We start from the raw sequence: 22,263 nt of genomic DNA, 5'->3' as shown, positions 1-22,263 counted from the left end.
GCTGGTCTCACCTCACCTTTGCCACCTCACCTGCCTTCTGCCCGTGTTAAGGGAGGGGCTGTAACTCATTGGAAGAGCACCTGCTTGGTATGTAGGAGATCTCAGGTACAATCTCCAGCATCTTCAATCTCCAGAGCACAGAAAAATCCCAGCCTGAAACTCTGGAGACCCACTGCCAGCGAGGGTCTGCAGCACTGATAGCAAATGTCACGCCTATCTTTAAAAAGGGAAAGAGGGGGGACCCGGGAAACTATAGGCCGGTCAGCCTAACATCTATACCAGGTTAGATGGTGGAATGCCTCATCAAAGATAGAATCTCAAAACTCAAAGATGAACAAGCCTTGCTGAGGGAGAATCAGCATGGCTTCTGTAAGGGTAAGTCTTGCCTCACAAACCTTCCAGAATTCTTTGAAAAGGTCAGCAGGCATGTGGATGCGGGAGAACCCATAGACATTATATATCTGGACTTTCAGAAGGCGTTCGACATGGTCCCTCACCAAAGGCTACTGAAAAAACTCCACAGTCAGGGAATTAGAGGACAGGTCCTCTCATGGATTGAGAACTGGTTGGAGGCCAGGAAGCAGAGAGTGGGTGTCAATGGGCAATTTTCACAATGGAGAGAGGTGAAAAGCAGTGTGCCCGAAGGATCTGTCCTGGGACCGGTGCTCTTCAACCTCTTCATAAATGACCTGGAGACAGGGTTGAGCAGCGAGGTGGCTAAGTTTGCAGACGGCAGCAAACTTTTCCGAGTGGTGAAGACCAGAAGCGATTGTGAGGAGCTCCAGAAGGATCTCTCCAGACTGGCAGAATGGGCAGCAAAATGGCAGATGCGCTTCAATGTCAGTAAGTGTAAAGTCATGCACATTGGGGCAAAAAATCAAAACTTCTAATGGGTTCTGAGCTAATGGGTTCTGAGCTGTCTGTGACAGATCAGGAGAGAGATCGTGGGGTGGTGAACAGGTCGATGAAAGTGTCTACTCAATGTGCGGCGGTGGTGAAGAAGGCCAATTCTATGCTTGGGATCATTAGAAAAGGTATTGAGAACAAAATGGCTAATATTATAATGCCGTTGTACAAATCGATGGTAAGGCCACACCTGGAGTATTGTGTCCAGTTCTGGTCACCACATCTCAAAAAAGCCATAGTGGAAATGGAAAAGGTGCAAAAGAGAGTGACTAAGATGATTACAGGGCTGGGGCACCTTCCTTATGAGGGAAGGCTACAGCATTTGGGCCTCTTCAGCCTAGAAAAGAGACGCCTGAGGGGGGACATGATTGAGACATACAAAATTATGCAGGGGATGGACGGAGTGGATAGGGAGATGCTCTTTACACTCTCACATAACACCAGAACCAGGGGACATCCACTCAGATTGAGTGTTGGGAGAGTTAGAACAGACAAAAGAAAATATTTCTTTACTCGGTGTGTGGTTGGTCTGTGGAACTCTTTGCCACAGGATATGGTGATGGCGACTGGCCTGGACGCCTTTAAAAGGGGATTGGACAAGTTTCTGGAGGAAAAATCCATTACAGGTTACAAGCCATGATGTGTATGAGCAACCTCCTGATTTTAGAAATGGGCTATGCCAGATGCAAGGGAGGGCACCAGGATGAGGTCTCTTGTTATCTGGTGTGCTCCCTGGGGCATTTGGTGGGCCGCTGTGAGATACAGGAAGCTGGACTAGATGGGCCTTTGGCCTGATCCAGTGGGGTTGTTCTTATGTTCTTATGATCTAGCTCTACAAGTGGTCTACTTCTTGCATATGGCCCTGCAGTTACTGGCTGGCTCGCAGCCCTTTGAAAAGCACTGTCGCTGGGTGAGGTGCGCAAGCACTCACAAACCTGTGCATGGGTTGTGAGTGCTTGCACACCTCACACGGCGGAGGCAGTGCTTTTCAAAGGACTCAACTGTGATGGCTCTGCCTCACCTGCTACTCCCATATCGCACCTCCCTGATGAGGAGGCTGCTGGCAGCAGCTAGCTGAGGCCTGTAGCAACATTCGGGGCCTTATCTCAGGAACTCTTCTTGGGCCAGTCCTGAACCCACTTACAATCAGCTTCATTGGTTCTACTATTTATATGAGACTTGTGGGTTTTTTTTTTCCTATTTATTCACCTAAATAAAAGACAAAAGCACCAGCAGTTTGTGCATATTTCTAGATAGGCAAACAAATTAGTCCTGAATTCAAAAATTTTTAATACTGCCATTTGTCAAAGTTCAATAATTGATTTCCACATTTGTTTTGTCTCACTCACATCCTGACATCTGTTGCAGTGCGTCGGCTGGAAACTAAATAAATTAAGCTATGTTCCTTCTGAGTGCAATCGCTTGCCATAAATCATCAATATTCCGTAGCCCACTATTGTGTTTTGGCCTATATGAGACCATTTAGCAGATAAACGGGAGACCAAATGAGCGGGCAGAGGGAGGACTCACCAAATGGAAAAAGCCAAGAATATTTTGTTTTTAAAACGCTGCTGTTGAGAAAGAACGGATCCATTTTAGACAATGATATCACACCAGTGGATGTCTTTTTCATCAAAAACATGTCAAAAATTGCAAAAGCACAGAGCACGTGTCCTGAATAACTAAGTGTTCCTCTCTTTCTTTCAAATAAAAGACTACGTTGGTATCTCTGTACCATAACAGGCAAAGATGAATCAAGATAATTGCCTCTGCATGGAGAAGAAAATGGAAATTTTTCTTTATGGCAGAGGGGAGGGACCTTTAATCCTTTGTGGTCCCTGTGTGGTCCTGACCTGAATTCGATGGGGGTATCATAGTTGCAGTTTACCACAGACAAAAAATTAGTACCAGTGAGAGAAAGTAGCAATTGTGAAGGCCCTCGTTTCAGATCAGGACTGTGGTGGGAGCAACAGGTTAAGGCTCTCCCATCATGCTTCCAGTCCAGACATCAAAAACGCCAGCCTCAATCATGCAATAAACATATTGTTAGTTTGGCTCTTACTGATTCTGGTGGCCCAATCCTACCAAGGACCTATAACACAGGATCTCACAGTTTGCTGCCACAGGCCCTGGTGCAGGGGTGCAAAACCCACACTGCTGTCATGGTAGAAAAGACCAGTGGCATGTGGCCAGACTCTCCTGGATATTCTGCTGGTCCAGGTAAGATGGAGGAGGGGATAGTCATGGGTGCTTCAGGGACTTTCTATGTGGGAAGGAATGGGCATGGAGCGGAGAGCAGGCTGGGGAGGATGGAACTCATTGGCAAAAGCCAGATCCTATCCAAATTTTTCTACCTGTTCTGCCCTCTTCCTCTCCTTACACTTGCAAAATAGCTGGCATAGGTCCAAGACCCATAGGCAATCAGGCCTACTGGGAGAGAAGTAAAAAAAAGATTTGTATGTGCCTCTTGCTGGAAATCTGCCTCCCCCCCGACCACAGCATCAGCACTGGCTCCGTCAGGGTGGCTGCATGACGGAATCATAGTCATAGTAGGCAACCTTCAGTCTCGAAAGACTCTGGTATCGCGCTCTGAAAGGTGGTTCTGCGTCTAGTGTGGCTGAAAAGACCAATTCGGGAGTGACAATCCCTTCCACTCCGGGAGCAAGTGCAGTCTGTCCCTGGTCTGTCTCCCTGGCTATGGGCCTTCCTTCTTTGCCTCTTAGCCTCAGACTGTTGGCCAAGTGTCTCTTCAAACTGGGAAAGGCCATGCTGGACAGCCTGATGGGGGATATGACTGGATTTTATTTTAAATTTTTTATTAGGTTTTCCCTTGCCATGTGACTAATATAACACTACCTAAAAATAGCTGGCATTGCTGCTTTAGGATTAATTAATACCCTAAGCCACTCAAAGCTCTATGCATGCAAAAGGAAGCTTCTACATGTGACTCTCCCAGCTGTATGGGAGATCACATACACACAGTGGACCCCGGATATACTGCTCCTCTTTGCGATCTAACAACCGGACGGAGCCAATGCAAAACTCATCAACATTTCATCACTCAGTTGTTCAGGGTAGGAGCCACTGGGGGCAGGATGCTGTCCTCCTGGTTCCCTTTCCCTCACCTAACAGCTGATTGACAGAAGCCTAATCTTTTTGAAGGGGCTGTCTGCGCAGTCCAGCCTTCTTCGCACGCCCTGCTGTGGCTTGGGGCATACTTACATTAAAGACATTAATTTGTCATATTTGAAAATATTGTACTTTAAACGTGGTGTTGGTTGGAATGAGTCAACTGTGACTTGGAAGCAAAAAATAAAATTTCAGCACTTTACTGACAGCAGAAATACCAGGCATGTCTAATCTCAAAATTTGTCACTTTCATAATGGCTCATAGGGGTATCTTTATAATCATCATAAAATATCTAGGTTTTTTTTTTTAAATTGTAAATTTGAATGTTGCATGTATTTGCAAAGACACATATACAGCATAGAACTCATTTTAATAAACCATTTAAAGTCAGGCACAGAAATTAAGAGTTGCAAGGATTATCGTGTCCAAAGAGGATTTCATGGCTTAGCACATCATGTTCCAATGCCCTGGGGTGTCACAAGGCACTTGCTGGGATGTTGTGGGGTACCTGCTTTCCGGCAGGGAGACCACACCACTCTAAATGGTGATTGGAGGCTCAGGACAGCGGGAAGAACTCCAGCATGCGGTTTTGACATGCTGGGAAAAGTCATAAGAACATAAGAACAGCCCCACTGGATCAGGCCACAGGCCCATCTAGTTCATCTTCCTGTATCTCACAGCGGCCCACCAAATGCCCCAGGGAGCACACCAGATAACAAGACCTGCAAGGCCTCCTGGGAATTGTAGTTTAAGAACATAAGAACAGCCCCACTGGATCAGGCCATAGGCCCATCTAGTCCAGCTTCCTGTATCTCACAGCGGCCCACCAAATGCCCCAGGGAGCACACCAGATAACAAGAGACCTGCAAGGCTTCCTGGGAATTGTAGTTAAGAACATAAGAACAGCCCCACTGGATCAGGCCATAGGCCCATCTAGTCCAGCTTCCTGTATCTCACAGCAGCCCACCAAATGCCCCAGGGAGCACACCAGATAACAAGAGACCTGCAAGGCTTCCTGGGAATTGTAGTTAAGAACTTAAGAACAGCCCCACTGGATCAGGCCATAGGCCCATCTAGTCCAGCTTCCTGTATCTCACAGCGGCCCACCAAATGCCCCAGGGAGCACACCAGATAACAAGACCTGCAAGGCCTCCTGGGAATTGTAGTTTAAGAACTTAAGAACAGCCCCACTGGATCAGGCCATAGGCCCATCTAGTCCAGCTTCCTGTATCTCACAGCGGCCCACCAAATGCCCCAGGGAGCACACCAGATAACAAGAGACCTGCAAGGCTTCCTGGGAATTGTAGTTAAGAACATAAGAACAGCCCCACTGGATCAGGCCATAGGCCCATCTAGTCCAGCTTCCTGTATCTCACAGCAGCCCACCAAATGCCCCAGGGAGCACACCAGATAACAAGAGATCTGCAAGGCCTCCTGGGAATTGTAGTTTAAGAACATAAGAACAGCCCCACTGGATCAGGCCATAGGCCCATCTAGTCCAACTTCCTGTATCTCACAGCGGCCCACCAAATGCCCCAGGGAGCACACCAGATAACAAGAGACCTGCAAGGCTTTCTGGGAATTGTAGTTAAGAACCTAAGAACAGCCCCACTGGATCAGGCCAGAGGCCCATCTAGTCCAACTTCCTGTATCTCACAGCGGCCCACCAAATGCCCCAGGGAGCACACCAGATAACAAGACCTGCAAGGCCTCCTGGGAATTGTAGTTTAAGAACATAAGAACAGCCCCACTGGATCAGGCCATAGGCCCATCTAGTCCAGCTTCCTGTATCTCACAGCGGCCCACCAAATGCCCCAGGGAGCACACCAGATAACAAGAGACCTGCAAGGCCTCCTGGGAATTGTAGTTTAAGAACTTAAGAACAGCCCCACTGGATCAGGCCATAGGCCCATCTAGTCCAGCTTCCTGTATCTCACAGCGGCCCACCAAATGCCCCAGGGAGCACACCAGATAACAAGACCTGCAAGGCCTCCTGGGAATTGTAGTTTAAGAACATAAGAACAGCCCCACTGGATCAGGCCATAGGCCCATCTAATCCAGCTTCCTGTATCTCACAGCGGCCCACCAAATGCCCCAGGGAGCACACCAGATAACAAGAGACCTCATCCTGGTGCCCTCCCTTGCATCTGGCCTTCTGACATAGCCCGTTTCTAAAATCAAATGAGTCCGTCCACTCCCCCACTGTGGCCCCCTTAACTATGTTAGCAGCAGTGTTTCTGGTCTCTGTACCCAGGCAACTGGTGATGATGTCATTGCCAGTCACTTCCAGGAGCCATGTGCTGCATTCACAGGTTCCGACAGTTTGCGAACTCCTGGTTTAGTAGTTTAACGGTAACTTATAGTTCTCAGGATAGTAAAGAGTGCTCATCAAATACCACGCTCTATAACTTTCGAAAGAGACCATTATAAACCAGGCATGGTCCTACCTCTCTTGAAGCCCAACTGGTTTCATTCTGAAAGGGGACGGGCTGGCAGAAAGGGCAGGCTTGATCTCAGGGGTACCTGGCCCTTGAGGGTCGACCACGACATCAACAACTTTCGGGGCTTGGTCTGGTTGGACCATTCTGCGAGGTGCCTTGCATTCGGCTTGCGCTCTCTGCAGAGGGATGGGCGAAAGGTGTATTTCCTGTTTTTTGTTCTTATCTTGTCTCAGGGAAGATTGTATTTTCTCCTTCAGTCGGTACAGAACCTATTGAAAACAGAGAAAAGTGCAGATTTTATCTTTGTCTTCAAATCAGGGGGGAAAAAAAGACATCTGGAGACTGGCACATAAGAACAGCCCCACTGGATCAGGCCATAGGCCCATCTAGTCCAGCTTCCTGTATCTCACAGCGGCCCACCAAATGCCCCAGGGAGCACACCAGATAACAAGAGACCTCATCCTGGTGCCCTCCCTTGCATCTGGCATTCTGACATAGCCCATTTCTAAAATCAGGAGGTTGCGCATACACATCATGGCTTGTACCCCGTAATGGATTTTTCCTCCAGAAACTTGTCCAATCCCCTTTTAAAGGAATCCAGGCCAGATGCCGTCACCACATCCTGTGGCAAGGAGTTCCACAGACCAACCACTCGCTGAGTAAAGAAATATTTTCTCTTGTCTGTTCTAACTCTCCCAACACTCAATTTTAGTGGATGTCCCCTGGTTCTGGTGTTATGTGAGAGTGTAAAGAGCATCTCCCTATCCACTCCGTCCATCCCCTGCATAATTTTGTATGTCTCAATCATGTCCCCCCTCAGGCGTCTCTTTTCTATGCTAAAGAGGCCCAAACGCCATAGCCTTTCCTCGTAAGGAAGGTGCCCCAGCCCCGTAATCATCTTAGTTGCTCAGGGACAGGTAAGCAGAGAAAAGTTTACCTACCTCTGCCATCGCTGCCTGGATCCCTATGGGTCTACTCCGATCTATGCCAGCTATTTTGCTGGCATACATCTGTTAGGTCCAAGGGGGCATTCCAGGCCTGGAGCAGGGGCGTCAGATTTGGTGGACGTTGCTGTCTCTGAGATCCACTCCTGTCCTAGCCTGATCTCTGCCCTGATCCACTCTTAATCAGCCCTGCTGCCAAAGTCCCTGGCAAGGCAACCAATCTGCAGGCTGCTTCTGGGCCTTGTGCTCTCTGCACAATGATGTTGCCTAATGCACCAGCAACATATGGATCGCGAGATTCACCAGTTAATCCCACAGATAGGATTGGGCCCATATTTAACCACACAACAGCATTAACTGTTTTACTTTACTTCAGATGCAAGGGAGGGCACCAGGATGCAGGTCTCTTGTCGTCTGGTGTGCTCCCTGGAGCATTTGGTGGGTATTTGAGATACAGGAAGCTGGACTAGATGGGCCGATGGCCTGATCCAGCGGGGCTGTTCTTATGTTCTTAAACTACAATTCCCAGGAGGCCTTGCAGGTCTCTTGTTATCTGGTGTGTTCCCTGGGGCATTTGGTGGGCCGCTGTGAGATACAGGAAGCTAGACACGACGGGCCTCTGGCCTGATCCAGTGGGGCTGTTCTTATGTTCTTAACTACAATTCCCAGAATGCCTTGCAGGTCTCTTGTTATCTGGTGTGCTCCCTGGGGCATTTGGTGGGCCGCTGTGAGATACAGGAAGCTGGACTAGATGGGCCGATGGCCTGATCCAGCGGGGCTGTTCTTACGTTCTTAAACTACAATTCCCAGGAGGCCTTGCAGGTCTCTTGTTATCAGGTGTGCTCCCTGGGGCATTTGGTGGGCTGCTGTGAGATACAGGAAGCTGGACTAGATGGGCCGATGGCCTGATCCAGTGGGGCTGTTCTTATGTTCTTAACTACAATTCCCAGGATGCCTTGCAGGTCCATTGTTATCTGGTGTGCTCCCTGGGGCATTTGGTGGGCCGCTGTGAGATACAGGAAGCTGGACTAGATGGGCCTATGGCCTGATCCAGTGGGGCTGTTCTTATGTTCTTAACTACAATTCCCAGGATGCCTTGCAGGTCCATTGTTATCTGGTGTGCTCCCTGGGGCATTTGGTGGGCCGCTGTGAGATACAGGAAGCTGGACTAGATGGGCCGATGGCCTGATCCAGCGGGGCTGTTCTTAGGTTCTTACTTGTTTTATTAAGGAGACAAGTGCATTATAATAGGAAATAATCCAGAAAGATTTATTGCAAGGAGAGAAATACTGGCATTAGCTCTACCTCTGAACTTTTTCTGTGTGTAACCTGGAAGTGAAATCTCATGTGTTCCGGATGGTCCCACCTCCAACTGAGATAAGTAGAATTTATTACTCAAAAGTTATTTTGCAGCTTGGATTGAAATCTGAGTTGTAGAATAAATCTAATAAATCTCAGGACTTAAATCCTGCCATCCTCTTGTCTCTTCGCTAACTGTGGCCATGACATCCTTGCATTGTCCCCAGTGGCTCTCTTTCTGCTTCCTGTGGTTGGAATGTGTGCGTGTTTAAATACCGGTTTCCTTTTTACAGTCAAGACAATTGCTCATTATTTCCATTTTTATGACTGAAATTGCAAAATTGGAACAGGAAAAATTAGTTTTCCAAAATTAATGAGTAAATGTCTTGTATGCAAAGGGGAAACCTGTAATCCCCCCGCAAGCCGGTGGAATTACAAGTGATTAATTACGGGCAATTCATGAATGCCATGGCCATGAAGAAGTGAACAGGAAGTAATTAATTAGACATTTTTAAAAAGGCCATATACGAAGCGACTAATTAAAAGGACAAGGGCTTAGAAAAGACTCAGCAGCACTTTGCCAGGCAAGTTGGCACTGTAATTGCATTTGAAGACCAAAAAAATATCACCGTAAATCTGAAACAAAATGGAAGGTCAACAAAGAAAATACATGAAGGCAAATTCTGGCTTCATGATGAGATTGTCCAGATTCTCTGTTAAAACTGAGTGAACGAAGGAAGCCAATTTTAGACTAAGGGCCCAATTCTAAGTGAGCTTTGTGCTGGCACTGAGCTCTAGAGCTGGCGCTGGCTATCACAAACATGCCATAAGGCATGTCTGTGGCACCCGGAGAGGAAGTCTGTGGCACCTGGAGAGGAAGGGCTGCCAACACTGGGCCTCAGTGTCACCTGGACGGCCAGCAGTGCTCCTCCAGCACTAGCCTGTGGGTGAGCATTTTGGGGGCGGGAGAGGTGGGGACTGGACAGAACAGGGCGGACGGAGGGCAGAGGGAGGGGAGGATCGGGCCCGGGGGGGGAGTGGAGATGGCAGCAGGCTCTGCCACCATATCCTAACTTCCCTCCTGGCACGAGCGGCCCGACACGAGCCTTTTCATGTCTGCTCCCGCTCAAAAGTAGGCACAGATCCAAGGAGACCCATTGGCGCCATGACTGAGTTACCTAGGGTACGGGAGCAAATGCTCCCTTACCCTGAGGAGACTCCTGGTGCTAGCCCAGTGCCCACAGCATTCAGTGGTCACCATTTCAGCACTGCCTGAGCCCTGGGCACCACCAGGGATAGGATTGGGCTGCAAAACACCAGTGTAGATGCAACTGGTGGTTGCAGAATGTCTTCCTTAGCACACTTGGAGCGTGGTTTACATAGGGGAAACCGGGTCTGGCAGTCAGTGTATCTTGGTTTCACTGAGGGCTGCAACCAATCATGACATGCATGTCTGAAAACAGTTACTTGTCACATTCACTCTTCATGCTAAACAACTTGGTATAAGTCCTCTGATCCAACCAGGGGCCATGCGTGCTCGGAAACAGCCTCCCACATATAGATCCCTAGCAGAATGAGGAATTGTGCATGCAAATGGTGGTTGCTGTGCCCAGCCTTTTCATCCCTTACACATTTTGGAGTCCTCTCCAAAATGCAGTAATCTTCAGTAGGGTAGCCAGAGGTGGAGCAAAACGGTAAGTATTGCAGGAACCGCAGTGCGCCGTGTGAGTGGCCCCTCCCACTCCCCATTGGAGCCATCCATGTTTACAGCTCATGGCACATGTGGCATTAAATAATTTTGTGTGACTTAAGCTGGTGGTTCAAGATCAGGCCATATGATGTCAAGCTGCCTGGCGCAAGAAGGCAGCTTTGGTTTTTCAGATTGCCACAAGCAAAGAAAACAAAAAGAGACCGACTTACCATCAAGCACGTCACGAGGATAACAAAGATGCTGAGAAAGATGATGACGGCGTAAAATCCTTCCGTGCTCCAGAGTTTGCCCAATTCATGCTTGCCTTGCAGAACGTTTTTCTTGGAGCGACAAAAACACACACACACACACAAAATATAAAAAGTAATTACGTGCAGCCAGGTGTACTGCTGAGAGTCCTTGTCAGGTCATAGATTTCCAAAAAATCAAAACATTGGCATGAATCAATCACACCAATAAGGTCTCGGATACATTTGACATCACCCTCTTAACATGGTTTCAAATATTATTTTACACCTCCATGGTGAGTGCTGGGAAAATCGGTCTACCAGATCTTGAACTGCTCACGCTACATCACCAAGCCAGACGGTTTCTCAGAAAACACCTGGTTGGTATGGCGAGAAGGTGTAGAAAGGGAATTGCTTCCACTTTCAGTCAGTCCATTCTGTAACTCCTCCCATACCTCCTTCAATAGGCTACATAATGTGGCGTCAATCAGCAAACCTTATAAAGAAGCGAAAGCAGGTGCAAATGAAACCTCAGGAAAGAGCTGATAAGCACGGAAAACTACTCTGTAAAAAGTAAACATATTGCATACAGAGGCCAATTTTGACCTAAGCGATGTCCTTTGTTTACCATAAGATGTACAGTTAAAATCGTACCTTTACCTGCAAATAGGGGCCCGGGGCCATGATGCCGAAATAGAGGGTATCCAACCCTTTACTTCCACACCGTTTTCCCACTGAAACTTGCACCCCTGGGGCAGCTAATTAACTCTCGCTGAAAAGAACTGGACACTGGTAATTCAACAGAAGCCTTCAAATGTGACAACAGGGACGTAATTTAATTACTAGATACAGCAGCGTAGCTAAAAGGGGTGCAAAGCATTATGTTTTGTGGGGAGTCTCACTGTGCCATGCAAGTGGTCCCAACCCCTTGGAGCCATTCCAGGCTGCTAGAGTAAAACAGAGGTGTACGGATGTCTGCGACCCTTGCCGGGTTCAGGCTGAGCCCTAGAGGTGAAAAAGTCACTTCTGTTTTTTCTGTTTTTCTGTTTTTACCTTATAAGGCATTAGGAGGCCCAGGGAAGCCCTGGAGGGGTTTCGGCACATATACGATTGGCACATATTCTATGGTGAGATCCACTGTGTCACGTCCATCACATCTTACCTCCGGAGAAACTTCTGTAATTCCAAACTGGGATAAACTCTGATGGAGAACATTGATATTAAGTGACCGCAAGACTTCTTCTGATGGGAGTGTATCAGAAACATCTTTCCTATTGACTGGGGATACAAAAAGCTCCACACAGTTCTTCTTGCCCTAGCAAAATGAGAAAACACACAATAAGACTGTTTGGCTCTTTAAAAAAAAAGCCCTACTAATAACAAACATATGGCCTGACCTTAAAGTTTCTTGTTCTTCCAAGTAAATGCTTAGAAGATAATGGAGACTAACATTTACCAAGGTGTCCAAACTGGTATTCAAAGTATGTCCAAACTGCTATTTGAAAAATGTCCAAGATGAATTTTTTGCCACCTTGCACTAGACTTCAAAGTCTCCATTTCCAGGTGCATAGCACACACAAGTGCCAAGAAGACTCTAGAAAGGCCTACAGTTGCCCAGGGACTCAATATAAGCATCTTAGATCAGATGCAGATTCCAGAGAATCTGGAATCAAAGTCAAGATGGATTCAGGGGAAACAATCCCCCCCCCCAATCTGTCACTGGATTGCTTAAACCTTTGAGTAGAGAATGAAATTCAGTCCCCAGGTATCTGGAGCTCATTTCAGTATTCATTATAGCGCTGGTACCAGATTGCTGCCCACGCCCCAGGCACTCCCTACTCACCCCTGATGGTGCATTGAATGGAACTGCTGCCACTGGCACTGACAGAGATCTGCTGGCTGGTGGCGTCCTCTGTTGGGCATTGGCCTTCAGCCAGTGCCCCACATGGACAACCTTTGACACCATCATCTGATCATTGTTTAGCTACATGCCCACACATGTCTGTCAAGCATACAAGGAACATACAATCAGGTTTGAGTCACATGGCTGCCAGGAGCTGGGCTTGGTGCTTTCTTTCCTCCCAGAGAGTAGGAGCACATGCTGAATGAGTTGTGAGTGCTGCTTCTCAACTCCGCCATGGATTCAAAACCCAGATGGACACAATGGCACTAAACAGCTCCTGGAAAGTTTGCTTCGATAATACAGTGGGCCCTGTGGGCTTGGTTGGTTGGCAACCTTTAGTCTCGAAAGACTATGGTATAAGCCTACAGCACCCGGTATTCCCAGGCGGTCTCCCATCCAAGTACTAACCAGGCCTGACCCTGCTTAGCTTCCGAGATCATGGTATAAGCCTACAGCACCTGGTATTCCCAGGCGGTCTCCCATCCAAGTACTAACCAGGCCTGACCCTGCTTAGCTTCCGAGATCATCTGCAGATTTGAACAACCACCCATGCACCCCCATGCCTCAGAAGCCTCCAGGATGAGATCAGAAGCAACTTCCTGTTCATGTCTGTGACTTCTGATCACACCTGGGAGGTGTCCTGAGGTGTGGGGAGTCATGCAGCCCACTTCATTGGGATCCTGCACCTCAGAATGCTTCCCGGCTGTGACCAGAAGCCGTGGTCACAAACCAGAAATCACTTCCAGTCACATCCTGGAGGCTTTCTGAAGAGGCGGGGAGGCCAGTGGAGTGGAATGCGGGCCTGACGTGAGCTCTGGAGGGGCCGATGCAACCTTCAAGTAAATAATTACAGCAGAGTGATCTTGCCCCCACCTCGGGACTCCCAACATCCACAGATTTTGGTATCCGCATGGGGTCCTGGAATCAATCCCCCTCCCCAATACCGAGAGCTTGCATTTAACCCATTCACAATGACAGCAACAAAACAAAGGCAGCTACCCACACACACTGTGGCCACCTGACGTGGTCCTCAGCATTTAACTGTATATATGATGGCCTGAAGTTGATCCTGAGGTTGTTTGGGCACTGAAGACAATATTAAATGGTTCCCAAACTTTTTCAGTTGGCTGCTCCCTCGACTTTCTGGACTACTGGCCACAGCTCCCCATTAGGGTTACAATCCGATACATTGTATAGGGTGGTGTGTTTTTCGCAAGGATTCTGTGGCTCCCTTGGCTGGTTTCCGTGGCTTCCTGGGGAGCCACGGATCACAGTTTGGGAACCACTGCAATATTGCAACTGTATTTTTCTATTTGTTCAACCACAATATTGGACTCTCTCAGGTCTGGCCAACCAAAGCATCTCAGTGGCGGTAAGATCCCATCTGCACTGACAGTGGAGCTGATCATTGCCCGGCTCCACTCTGGGAGGTTTAATTCGAAAGGTACGAGCATTAAGTCACAGAAATGATGACCTGAAACACCTGCCACTTACAATGAGTCTGTTGATGTGCACTTGCTGTGGCAGCAGCCCTAAAGCGGCAGCCACTCCCTGGCGGAAAATCCGAAGCAAGGTGATGTTCAGCTTGTTTACATCCATTTGCAGAGTCTGCAAAACAAACCCCAAACAGATGAATGCGAATCTTGCAAGGCGCCTTCCGTTCCCTGCTAATGAATGAGCTCCGCGAATTGTGCAAACAATTCCCCCCCCCCAGGATGACAAGGTGAGAAGCCAATTGCATTCTAACAAAGAGCAAGTATGTGTGTGCGTGTGGGGGGTGGGGGTGGAGGAGAACCTCGAATCTGTTTAAAGGTCATTAGTTTAAAGAGTGTTAACATTTCCTCTGCACGGCCTTAAGTTCACTGTGACTTTTTTTTGTTTTGATTTAAAGCCACAACCTGAACACATCGACTCAGGAATCAACCCCACAGGTATCAACTGGAGAGCAAGAGGCCAGCCTGCTACCTTTCCGACAGCATCCAGTGAAACAGTGTCATGGAAAATAAGCAATTTTTTTGACTTCTAAGGAAATGCAGAGGTGCTTCCTGGGAATACAGCAGGGTGAGGAAAAGAGGACTCCTCTTTCTATGGCTTCTCATGCTCTTTCCCGGGTTGCTGAGATGCCTCTGAACATCTTCAGATGCACACCTTGATCACAACTTCACATGCTCTTCAACCGAGCACCTGATTCTGACACTGATGGAGCTTTGCCGATGGCTCGCTCATCAATCACCAGTTCCACTGGTTCTGTAGCAACAGAGGCATCGCTGGGGGGGGGGTGCTGGCTGCACCAGGTGACACGCACAGGGGGACGGGTTGGTGACACCACTACTAGCCAAAAATTTTAAAATCTTGGTATTTTTGAATAATGACATCATGTTACATATCGTTTGATGTGTAATTTCATGAGGAATGCAATGAAACAAACCGCATTGAAATATCTCTATTCTATCAAAAGTTATAGCCAAAAAACCAGCAGGGTGGGGCAATGGTGTATCACCACATCCACCACCCAAGGTGTTGCCCATTGCTTGGGAAGAGGACCATTATGGGGGTGACATGCTGGCCTCCAACATTGAGTGATGTAAACTCTAGTGACACACCACCTAGCAAGAAGACAAGCTCTACATGCCGTAGGACAGAACTGTGCAGCTGTAACTATCCCTTTTGTCAGACTGCAGATGCACCATTCTTGCCAGCAGAACCCACCCTACTTTGTCAAAAGAACAACAGATTACATCTCACTAATCCTGCTGATCTCAGTGTAAACCACGGTTGATATCATAAGGCACTCATAGTGTAGCTCCTTTTCCTCCAGCACTACTGACCCATGCCAGATGGCAGCAAAGTTTGGGTTTCATGGAACTGGAGGATGCTTTGGTGGGCAGCATCAAGCCCACAGATCTTGAATTGCCTAACCCTGTATAGATTTGCAGCAATACCGACACAAGTTGGCATCTTGGGTATTAACCTTCATGAAACAAGAGCAGATCACCAGCATGAAACTCATTTTGATTAAAAAAAAACACAAACCACAGCAAACCAACCCAAAAGAGACCCTTTAAATATTGCTGGCACCTTTAATTTGACAAGGGAAGTGTTGAACAGAGACCCAAATTAAACCTACTACTCTGCTGATCTTTGCTGTTTATCATTTATGGTCCCTGTTTCCTAAGGGGAATATTGTGTTGAATGTGCTACAACATGCTGGCAGTCACGACTTAATCAGCTGAAAGATGAGGCAGGTACAGTCGTCACCCCAGAGGACAATCATGTCCCAGTGCAATTCATTAGTTGAGAGACTGCAACTGTTGGTGACAGTTTCCAGGTTTCTGTGCTTCAGGCTATCAATAATAATTTTGTACTGTCAGTAAGATACAGGAAAGAGAGAGTTAATCGTCAAGAAAAAAAAAATAAAAGCCAAACACAAAACACTTGTAAAATAATTAAAAACAGCGCAGTGGCACTGATGACAGATTTCCGGAGGAGCCGTGGAGGAACAGGAGAGTTAGCAGGTTAGAAACAATGGAACGTGTTAATTGAAACTGCGATCCATCTTCCTTGTATAGAAGGCATTGTTAAGAACACAGTCACTGGTAGAACAGGTGAATTTGCAGTGGCAACCCCCCCCCCATCTTTTGACCTATACAGGCCGCTGTTTGTTGCACACCTGTGGCCAAGGAGCATTACTGTACCACAGTACTGAGAAATGTGCTTTCTCTGTATATTCGTTTTCTCTTATTGAATCTATGGACTTAGTTGGACACCAAGTCTTCCAAGCGTTATCAATGGCCTTCATCCATGCTCACTGAAGGCAGTGAGTTTGCCAGTTTTCTGGGGTAGCCATTGGGAAGAGGAAACAACTGCAATTGGAGTCGGTGCATCTGCCAGGCTACGGGCTGACCAGAAGGAGTGGCAGCCTCCTTCTTCTTGTCCTGAATGGGAAGCGGCTGGGATGATGATGCTGGCAAGGTGGTTCCCAAGCTATTGCCAGAGCATCAATAAGATGGCCCTGTAGTTCAAGACGTGCAGGAGAAAATCTTCTAAACAAGTGTCCTAGGGGCTTGACTGGAGACCAAAGAGCCAGACTAAGAACATGCCTATTTCATTGGGCAGGTTGCAGGATTCAGGCCCAGAAGCGGAGGCCTCTTCGTGTGATCGTGCCTCCCACTGCTTTAATTCATGGAGTTCGCCACTCCAAATCTGAATGGAGATTTGTTAACTCCTGAAGTGTGAATGGAGTTTTCATACTTCCAAAATGCTGATGAAGCCTTCCACCTCCACATCCTGCTGGAACAGCACGTTTGATGTCTTATGGCCAGAGCTGTCTCCCCTGGAGTGGAAATGCTGGAGCCCAGATTCGCTTGAGTCAACATATTTTGGGTACTGTAATAAAAACCTTGCTACAATGTGCTGTGGCACTGAGGAGGGGGGGGCAGTTGCAGAGAACATTTGTTCCCTTACCCAGGGCAGGGTAAGCCTTTGTGGCATGGAGGAGTCTACTTGGACTTGTGCAAGCTAAATAACTGGCATAGATCCACATGGACCCACACCATAGGATTGGGTCCAGGAAGGGGGATATGATTTGGCATGTGTTAGCAACACTGATCCCGCCTCCTCTCAGATCTGATCTGTCTAACCCTGCCACTGTCTTACCTGCTCCAACAAGTGGGGATGTCTTCGGCAGGAAGGCTCCAATTGGAGCATCTTTTATGGCTGGTGCTGACTGCTTTGCAGCATTCAGAGCCAGTGGAGAACCCCTATTTGACATTGTGCAGTAGGTATAGGATTGGGCCCTTAGTTTAGCATAATCTACAATGACTGGCAGCAACTCTACAAAAAAAAAATTATGGCCAGTGGCATAGCTAGAGGGGGTGCAAAGCACTCAGTTTTGCAGGGAGCCTCACCATGCCGTGCAAACAGCCCCCTTCCCCTCCCTTTCAGAGCCATTCTGGGCTGTGAGCTGTGGTTTTTCCCTAGCTTTGGTATTCCAAGTTAAGAAATAGTTAAAAAGAAAATCTAGAGCTAACTTTTAACTATAGGTATAGGACTCACTAATCATCCTCAGTGCTGCCCTGAAAAGTTTGTTCAGATCCTTTCCCTCAATTTGATTTCACATTTTCCCTAGGGAGTGAGCATAAAATTGTTGGAGGCCTCTTAAAAGAAACAGCTCTGAGTTATGAAATGAATTGAAATGAGTTATGAAATGAATTGAAAGTTATTGAAATGAATGGGGACCCACCAGAAATTGGCTTGCAACCCACTTAGTGGGTCCTGACCCAGAGTTTGACACACTGGGTTAGGGCATCAGTAAGTGTGCTTGGTGCTTGTTCATGTGCTAGAATTCTACATATACAGCACTGTGCTCATGACATGCCGAGAGTGAGACCACAGGGGGCAGCATTTGGGATTAGCCAAAATGGGACAATGACCAAAAGCCCATGTCCATCAGAGGACTCATCCAATCGGGCCAACCCCTGTACCTCCAAGGAAACTTACTACTGCTGTACCTGATACTCCATCTATAGAGGAAAGCATCCCCCAGAGTCATAATGCCTTTGTGTTACATATGAGGAAAATGTCTCTGAATAACCATTGCTGGGGAGCAACAATGAGGGAGTGTTACTGCTGTCTTGTCTTGGAATTAGAATTCCATGCCATGTCATGGAATTAGAGGACAGGTCCTCTCGTGGATTGAGAACTGGTTGAAGACCAGGAAACAGAGAGTGGGTGTCAATGGGCAATTTTCACAATGGAGAGAGGTGAAAAGCCGTGTGCCCCAAGGATCTATCCTGGGACCCGTGCTCTTCAACCTCTTCATAAATGACTTGGAGACAGGGGTGAGCAGTGAGGTGGCTAAGTTTGCAGACGATACCAAACTTTTCTGAATGATGAAGACCAGAAGTGATTGTGAGGAGCTCCAGAAGGATTTCTCCAAACTGGCAGAATGGGCAGCAAAATGGCAGATGTGTTTCAATGTCAGTAAGTGTAAAGTCATGCACAAAATCAAAACTTCACATATAGGCTAATGGGTTCTGAGCAGTCTGTGACAGACCAGGAGAGAGATCATGGGGTGGTGGTGGACTGGTCGATGAAAGTGTTGACCCAATGTGCGGCAGCAGTGAAGAAGGTCAATTCTATACTTGGGATCATTAGAAAAGGTATTGAGAACAAAAAGGCTAATATTATAATGCTGTTGTACAAATCGACGGTAAGGCCACACCTGGAGTATTGTGGCCAGTTCTGGTCGCCACATCTCAAAAAGGATATAGTGGAAATGGAAAAGGTGCAAAAGAGAGCGACTAAGATGATTACTGGGCTGGGGCATCTTCCTTATGAGGAAAGGCTACGGCGTTTGGGCCTCTTCAGCCTAGAAAAGAGACGCCTGAGGGGGAACATGATTGAGACATACAAAATTATGCATGGGAAGGATAAAGTGGATAGAGAGATGCTCTTTACACTCTCACAGAACACCAGAACCAGGGGACATCCACTAAAATTGAGTGTTGGGAGAGTTGGTTGGCAAACCTTCAGTCTCGAAAGACTATGGTATAAGCCTACAGCATCCGGTATTCCCAGGTGGTCTCCCATCCAAGTACTAACCAGGCCTGCCCCTGCTTAGCTTCCGAGATCAGATGAGATCAGGCATGTGCAGGGCAAATACTTCTTTACTCAGCGTGTAGTTGGTCTGTGGAACTCCTTGCCACAGGATGTGGTGACGGCATCTGGACTGGATGCCTTTAAAAGGGGATTGGACAAGTTTCTGGAGGAAAAATCCATTATGGGCTACAAGCCATGTTGTGTATGCGCAACCTCCTGATTTTAGAAATGGGCTATGTCAGAATGCCAGATGCAAGGGAGGGCACCAGGATGAGGTCTCTTGTTATCTGGTGTGCTCCCTGGGGCATCTGGTGGGCCGCTGTGAGATAGAAGATGCTGGACTAGATGGGCCTATGGCCTGATCCAGTGGGGCTGTTCTTATGTTCTTATATTTAGAGTCAGTTTAAATGCTTTTGGCTCTTGCTGTGTGGTTTTGGACTCCCCCTTCAAAAACATGAAATAACTGTTACCCTACACATGCCCGACCTCGTCTGATCTCGGAAGCTAAGCAGGGTCAGGCCTGGTTAGTACTTGGATGGGAGACCGCCCGGGAATGCTGTAGGCTTATACCATAGTCTTTCAAGACCAGATTGCCAACCAGCCCAGTTTGAATGTAGGACTGCATTGCCTTGTACAACTGGGGGGTACAGTCCTTCGTTGTAAATGACCACGTGGAGGCCTTTTGAAGTCGGCCACCTCCAACAGTGGCAGTGCTGGAGGCCTGCTGCTATTGCTGGCTACCTCCAGCAGTGAAGGTAAGCTGGCAGCAGGGTGAGGAGTGGCTGGCATGAGCGGAATAGGGCGGGGAGGGGGAGGAATGTGGGAGTTTCTGGTAGGGAGAGGGGTAGGCGGGAGGTGGTTGTTTGCACCAGATCTTAATTCCGTACCCTGTTTCCTTCCCTCTCCCTTACTCTCCTCGGACTTGCACCAGCAAAAAGCTGGCACAGATCCAAGGAGAACCATTGGGGCAGTGGAGGCTTGCACTGGGGTAAGGGAACAAAGTTCCCTTGTCTCAAGGAGGCCTTTGGATTGTCTCTTCACTGGATACATTGTGCACTCCACTAGCAGGAGGAAGGGATTTAGATAGCATTTAGGTAGAATTAATGAGGATTGTTCTTCTGAGGAAGCAGAAGATCATATATAATAAAGAGAAACATGATGCATGAAAGTGGAATTAAGGTCGCCAGCTGGCCTGGAATCTCCAGGAATAAGCATCAGTCTCCAAGTAACTCCTGCAAGCAATCCTGGAGACTATAACAAAGCCTCCAAGAATTTCCAGCAGGACATCAAGTTGGGAATAAAAAAACCTCCGGAAACAGATTCAGTCAGATTTGGCAACCTTAAAGGGGCCCAATTTTTCTTTTAATGCTTTGGGTGTTGTATCACGTGTGGGTATTTTGCTGCAATGTGCACATACGAGTAGTAAGGTTGCCATTTGATTTCACCGCTGAAAGCCTTTTGCAGTACCTGGAATAATGGGATCATCTAAGCATGCTGAGAACAACAGCATACAAAATCCACATATTTTCTAACAATACCATCATGTTATATATCATTATGATGTGCAATTTTATGCAGAATGCAATGCAACAAACCACATTGAAATATTTCTATTATATCAAATGTTCTAGCAAAAGAACCAGTTGGGCGGGGCAATGGTGCAACACGATGCCCACTGCCTATCTCATGGGAGAAGGTCTATTATTGGGTGAAGAACTGGCCTCCCACAGTGGGTGATGCAAACCCTTGTGACACCACTGTTCCTACAAAACTATCATTTTTCATTTTTAGTATCACCAAGTCATCCACTGGGCAGGAACTGTTTCTGAGAGCAATGTTGCTGGCGTATAGCCGTGAAGCAATCTACCAAGCATGGTGGGCTTCTGTAACCTCCATTCCGTGATGTGTCAACACTCTCCGCATTTCACTGAAATGAAAGGAAGATATCCAGTGGCATCGGCTGATGGGCTTATAGTACTTCCCTTCGGGAAAGGGTCCCAACTCAGTGGTAGAGAAGCAGAAGATCCCAGCTTCCAACTGGGCATGTCTAACTCCCACCGAGGAGAACTGCTCCATGTTGATTATAAATAATGCTGGGCTGGATGGACCAACGGTGTGACTGTAGAAGGCTGCATCTTGTGCTCACAAAAATAACTCATCTGAACATTCAAACCCCACATTTTAATTTTGTGAAATGACCTTGAAAGCACCGATTGCTTCTTGTTGGAGCAACAGGAACATTCTCGACTGAAAACAGCTCTGAGCAGAAAGCAGATGGCCTGCTTCCTTGCACAGAACACCAGACCATACATCAATTTTATATATTCTAGTTGCTTCCTAGCACTGATAAGGAGACTGTCCGTGCAATGGGGGTCAGGCTTTGCAGGTAAGCTTCTGGCTCCCATTATGAGCATTATGAGGGCAGAAGGTCTGGTCAAGAGGGTTGAGCCTCTGTTTGCCTCAAGATGACATCCGAAGGTCGCCAATTCGAGGCCACTGGCACCGTGAATGGCGAGACCTTGAGGCAGCTGATAAGCCCAGCTGAGTTATTCCACCTGCTCTTAGAGAGATGAAGGAGCTGCTGCGTGGGAGAAATCTGGAGGCCAGAAAGTGATAACAGACCACAAAAGATCCATTTGAAATGTTGTAGTTCTTGAAAGATAGAACCTTTCTTCAATTGTAAAAATCCCCACGGGGATTTTGAACAGCCTGCCCATGTAAACCGCCTTGAATTAAAGTCTGAGGAGAAATCTGACGACCAAGAAAGGCGGTATATAAATACCTGTAGTATGTTTATTATGACACCTGTTGTGTTGAAGTGGTGTTCAGTGGCTACCAGGCAACCTGCATAATGCCTGAAACAGCCGAAAGCCCCAAGGGCAGGGGAAGGGCAGGTTGGGGCAGCAACAAGGGCGGCCGCCAAGTCCTATACCCCTTCCCGGATCTGATCTCGTGGCACAGGTCTACTCGAACTTCTACTAGGAAATTCGCTAGCGCAAGTCCAAGTAGATACCTGCCCACCCCGCCACCCCCGTGCTGTGAACGCTTACCCCAGGGTAAAGGAACAAGTGTTCCCTTACCTAGAGGAGACTTCCTCTATTG

At 47.6% G+C, this 22,263-nt stretch overlaps 1 protein-coding gene across 1 annotated transcript in view; it reads right to left on the bottom strand.

The window, feature by feature from the left end:
* The window catches only part of PTPRR (protein tyrosine phosphatase receptor type R), a 116,672-nt gene that overhangs the window by 35,152 nt on the left and 59,257 nt on the right, over window positions 1–22,263 (bottom strand). The window contains exons 3-6 of the mRNA XM_066634510.1: window positions 14,056–14,169; window positions 11,821–11,973; window positions 10,641–10,751; window positions 6,484–6,746 (exon numbers count right to left, since the gene is read on the bottom strand). Coding sequence (XP_066490607.1) covers window positions 6,484–6,746; window positions 10,641–10,751; window positions 11,821–11,973; window positions 14,056–14,169 — 641 coding nt within the window. The remainder of the gene's footprint in view (window positions 1–6,483; window positions 6,747–10,640; window positions 10,752–11,820; window positions 11,974–14,055; window positions 14,170–22,263) is intronic.

The sequence above is a fragment of the Tiliqua scincoides genome, chromosome 7, assembly GCF_035046505.1.
Source record: "Tiliqua scincoides isolate rTilSci1 chromosome 7, rTilSci1.hap2, whole genome shotgun sequence".
Taxonomy (NCBI): domain Eukaryota; kingdom Metazoa; phylum Chordata; class Lepidosauria; order Squamata; family Scincidae; genus Tiliqua; species Tiliqua scincoides.
This window is presented reverse-complemented; position numbering and strand designations above follow the sequence as displayed.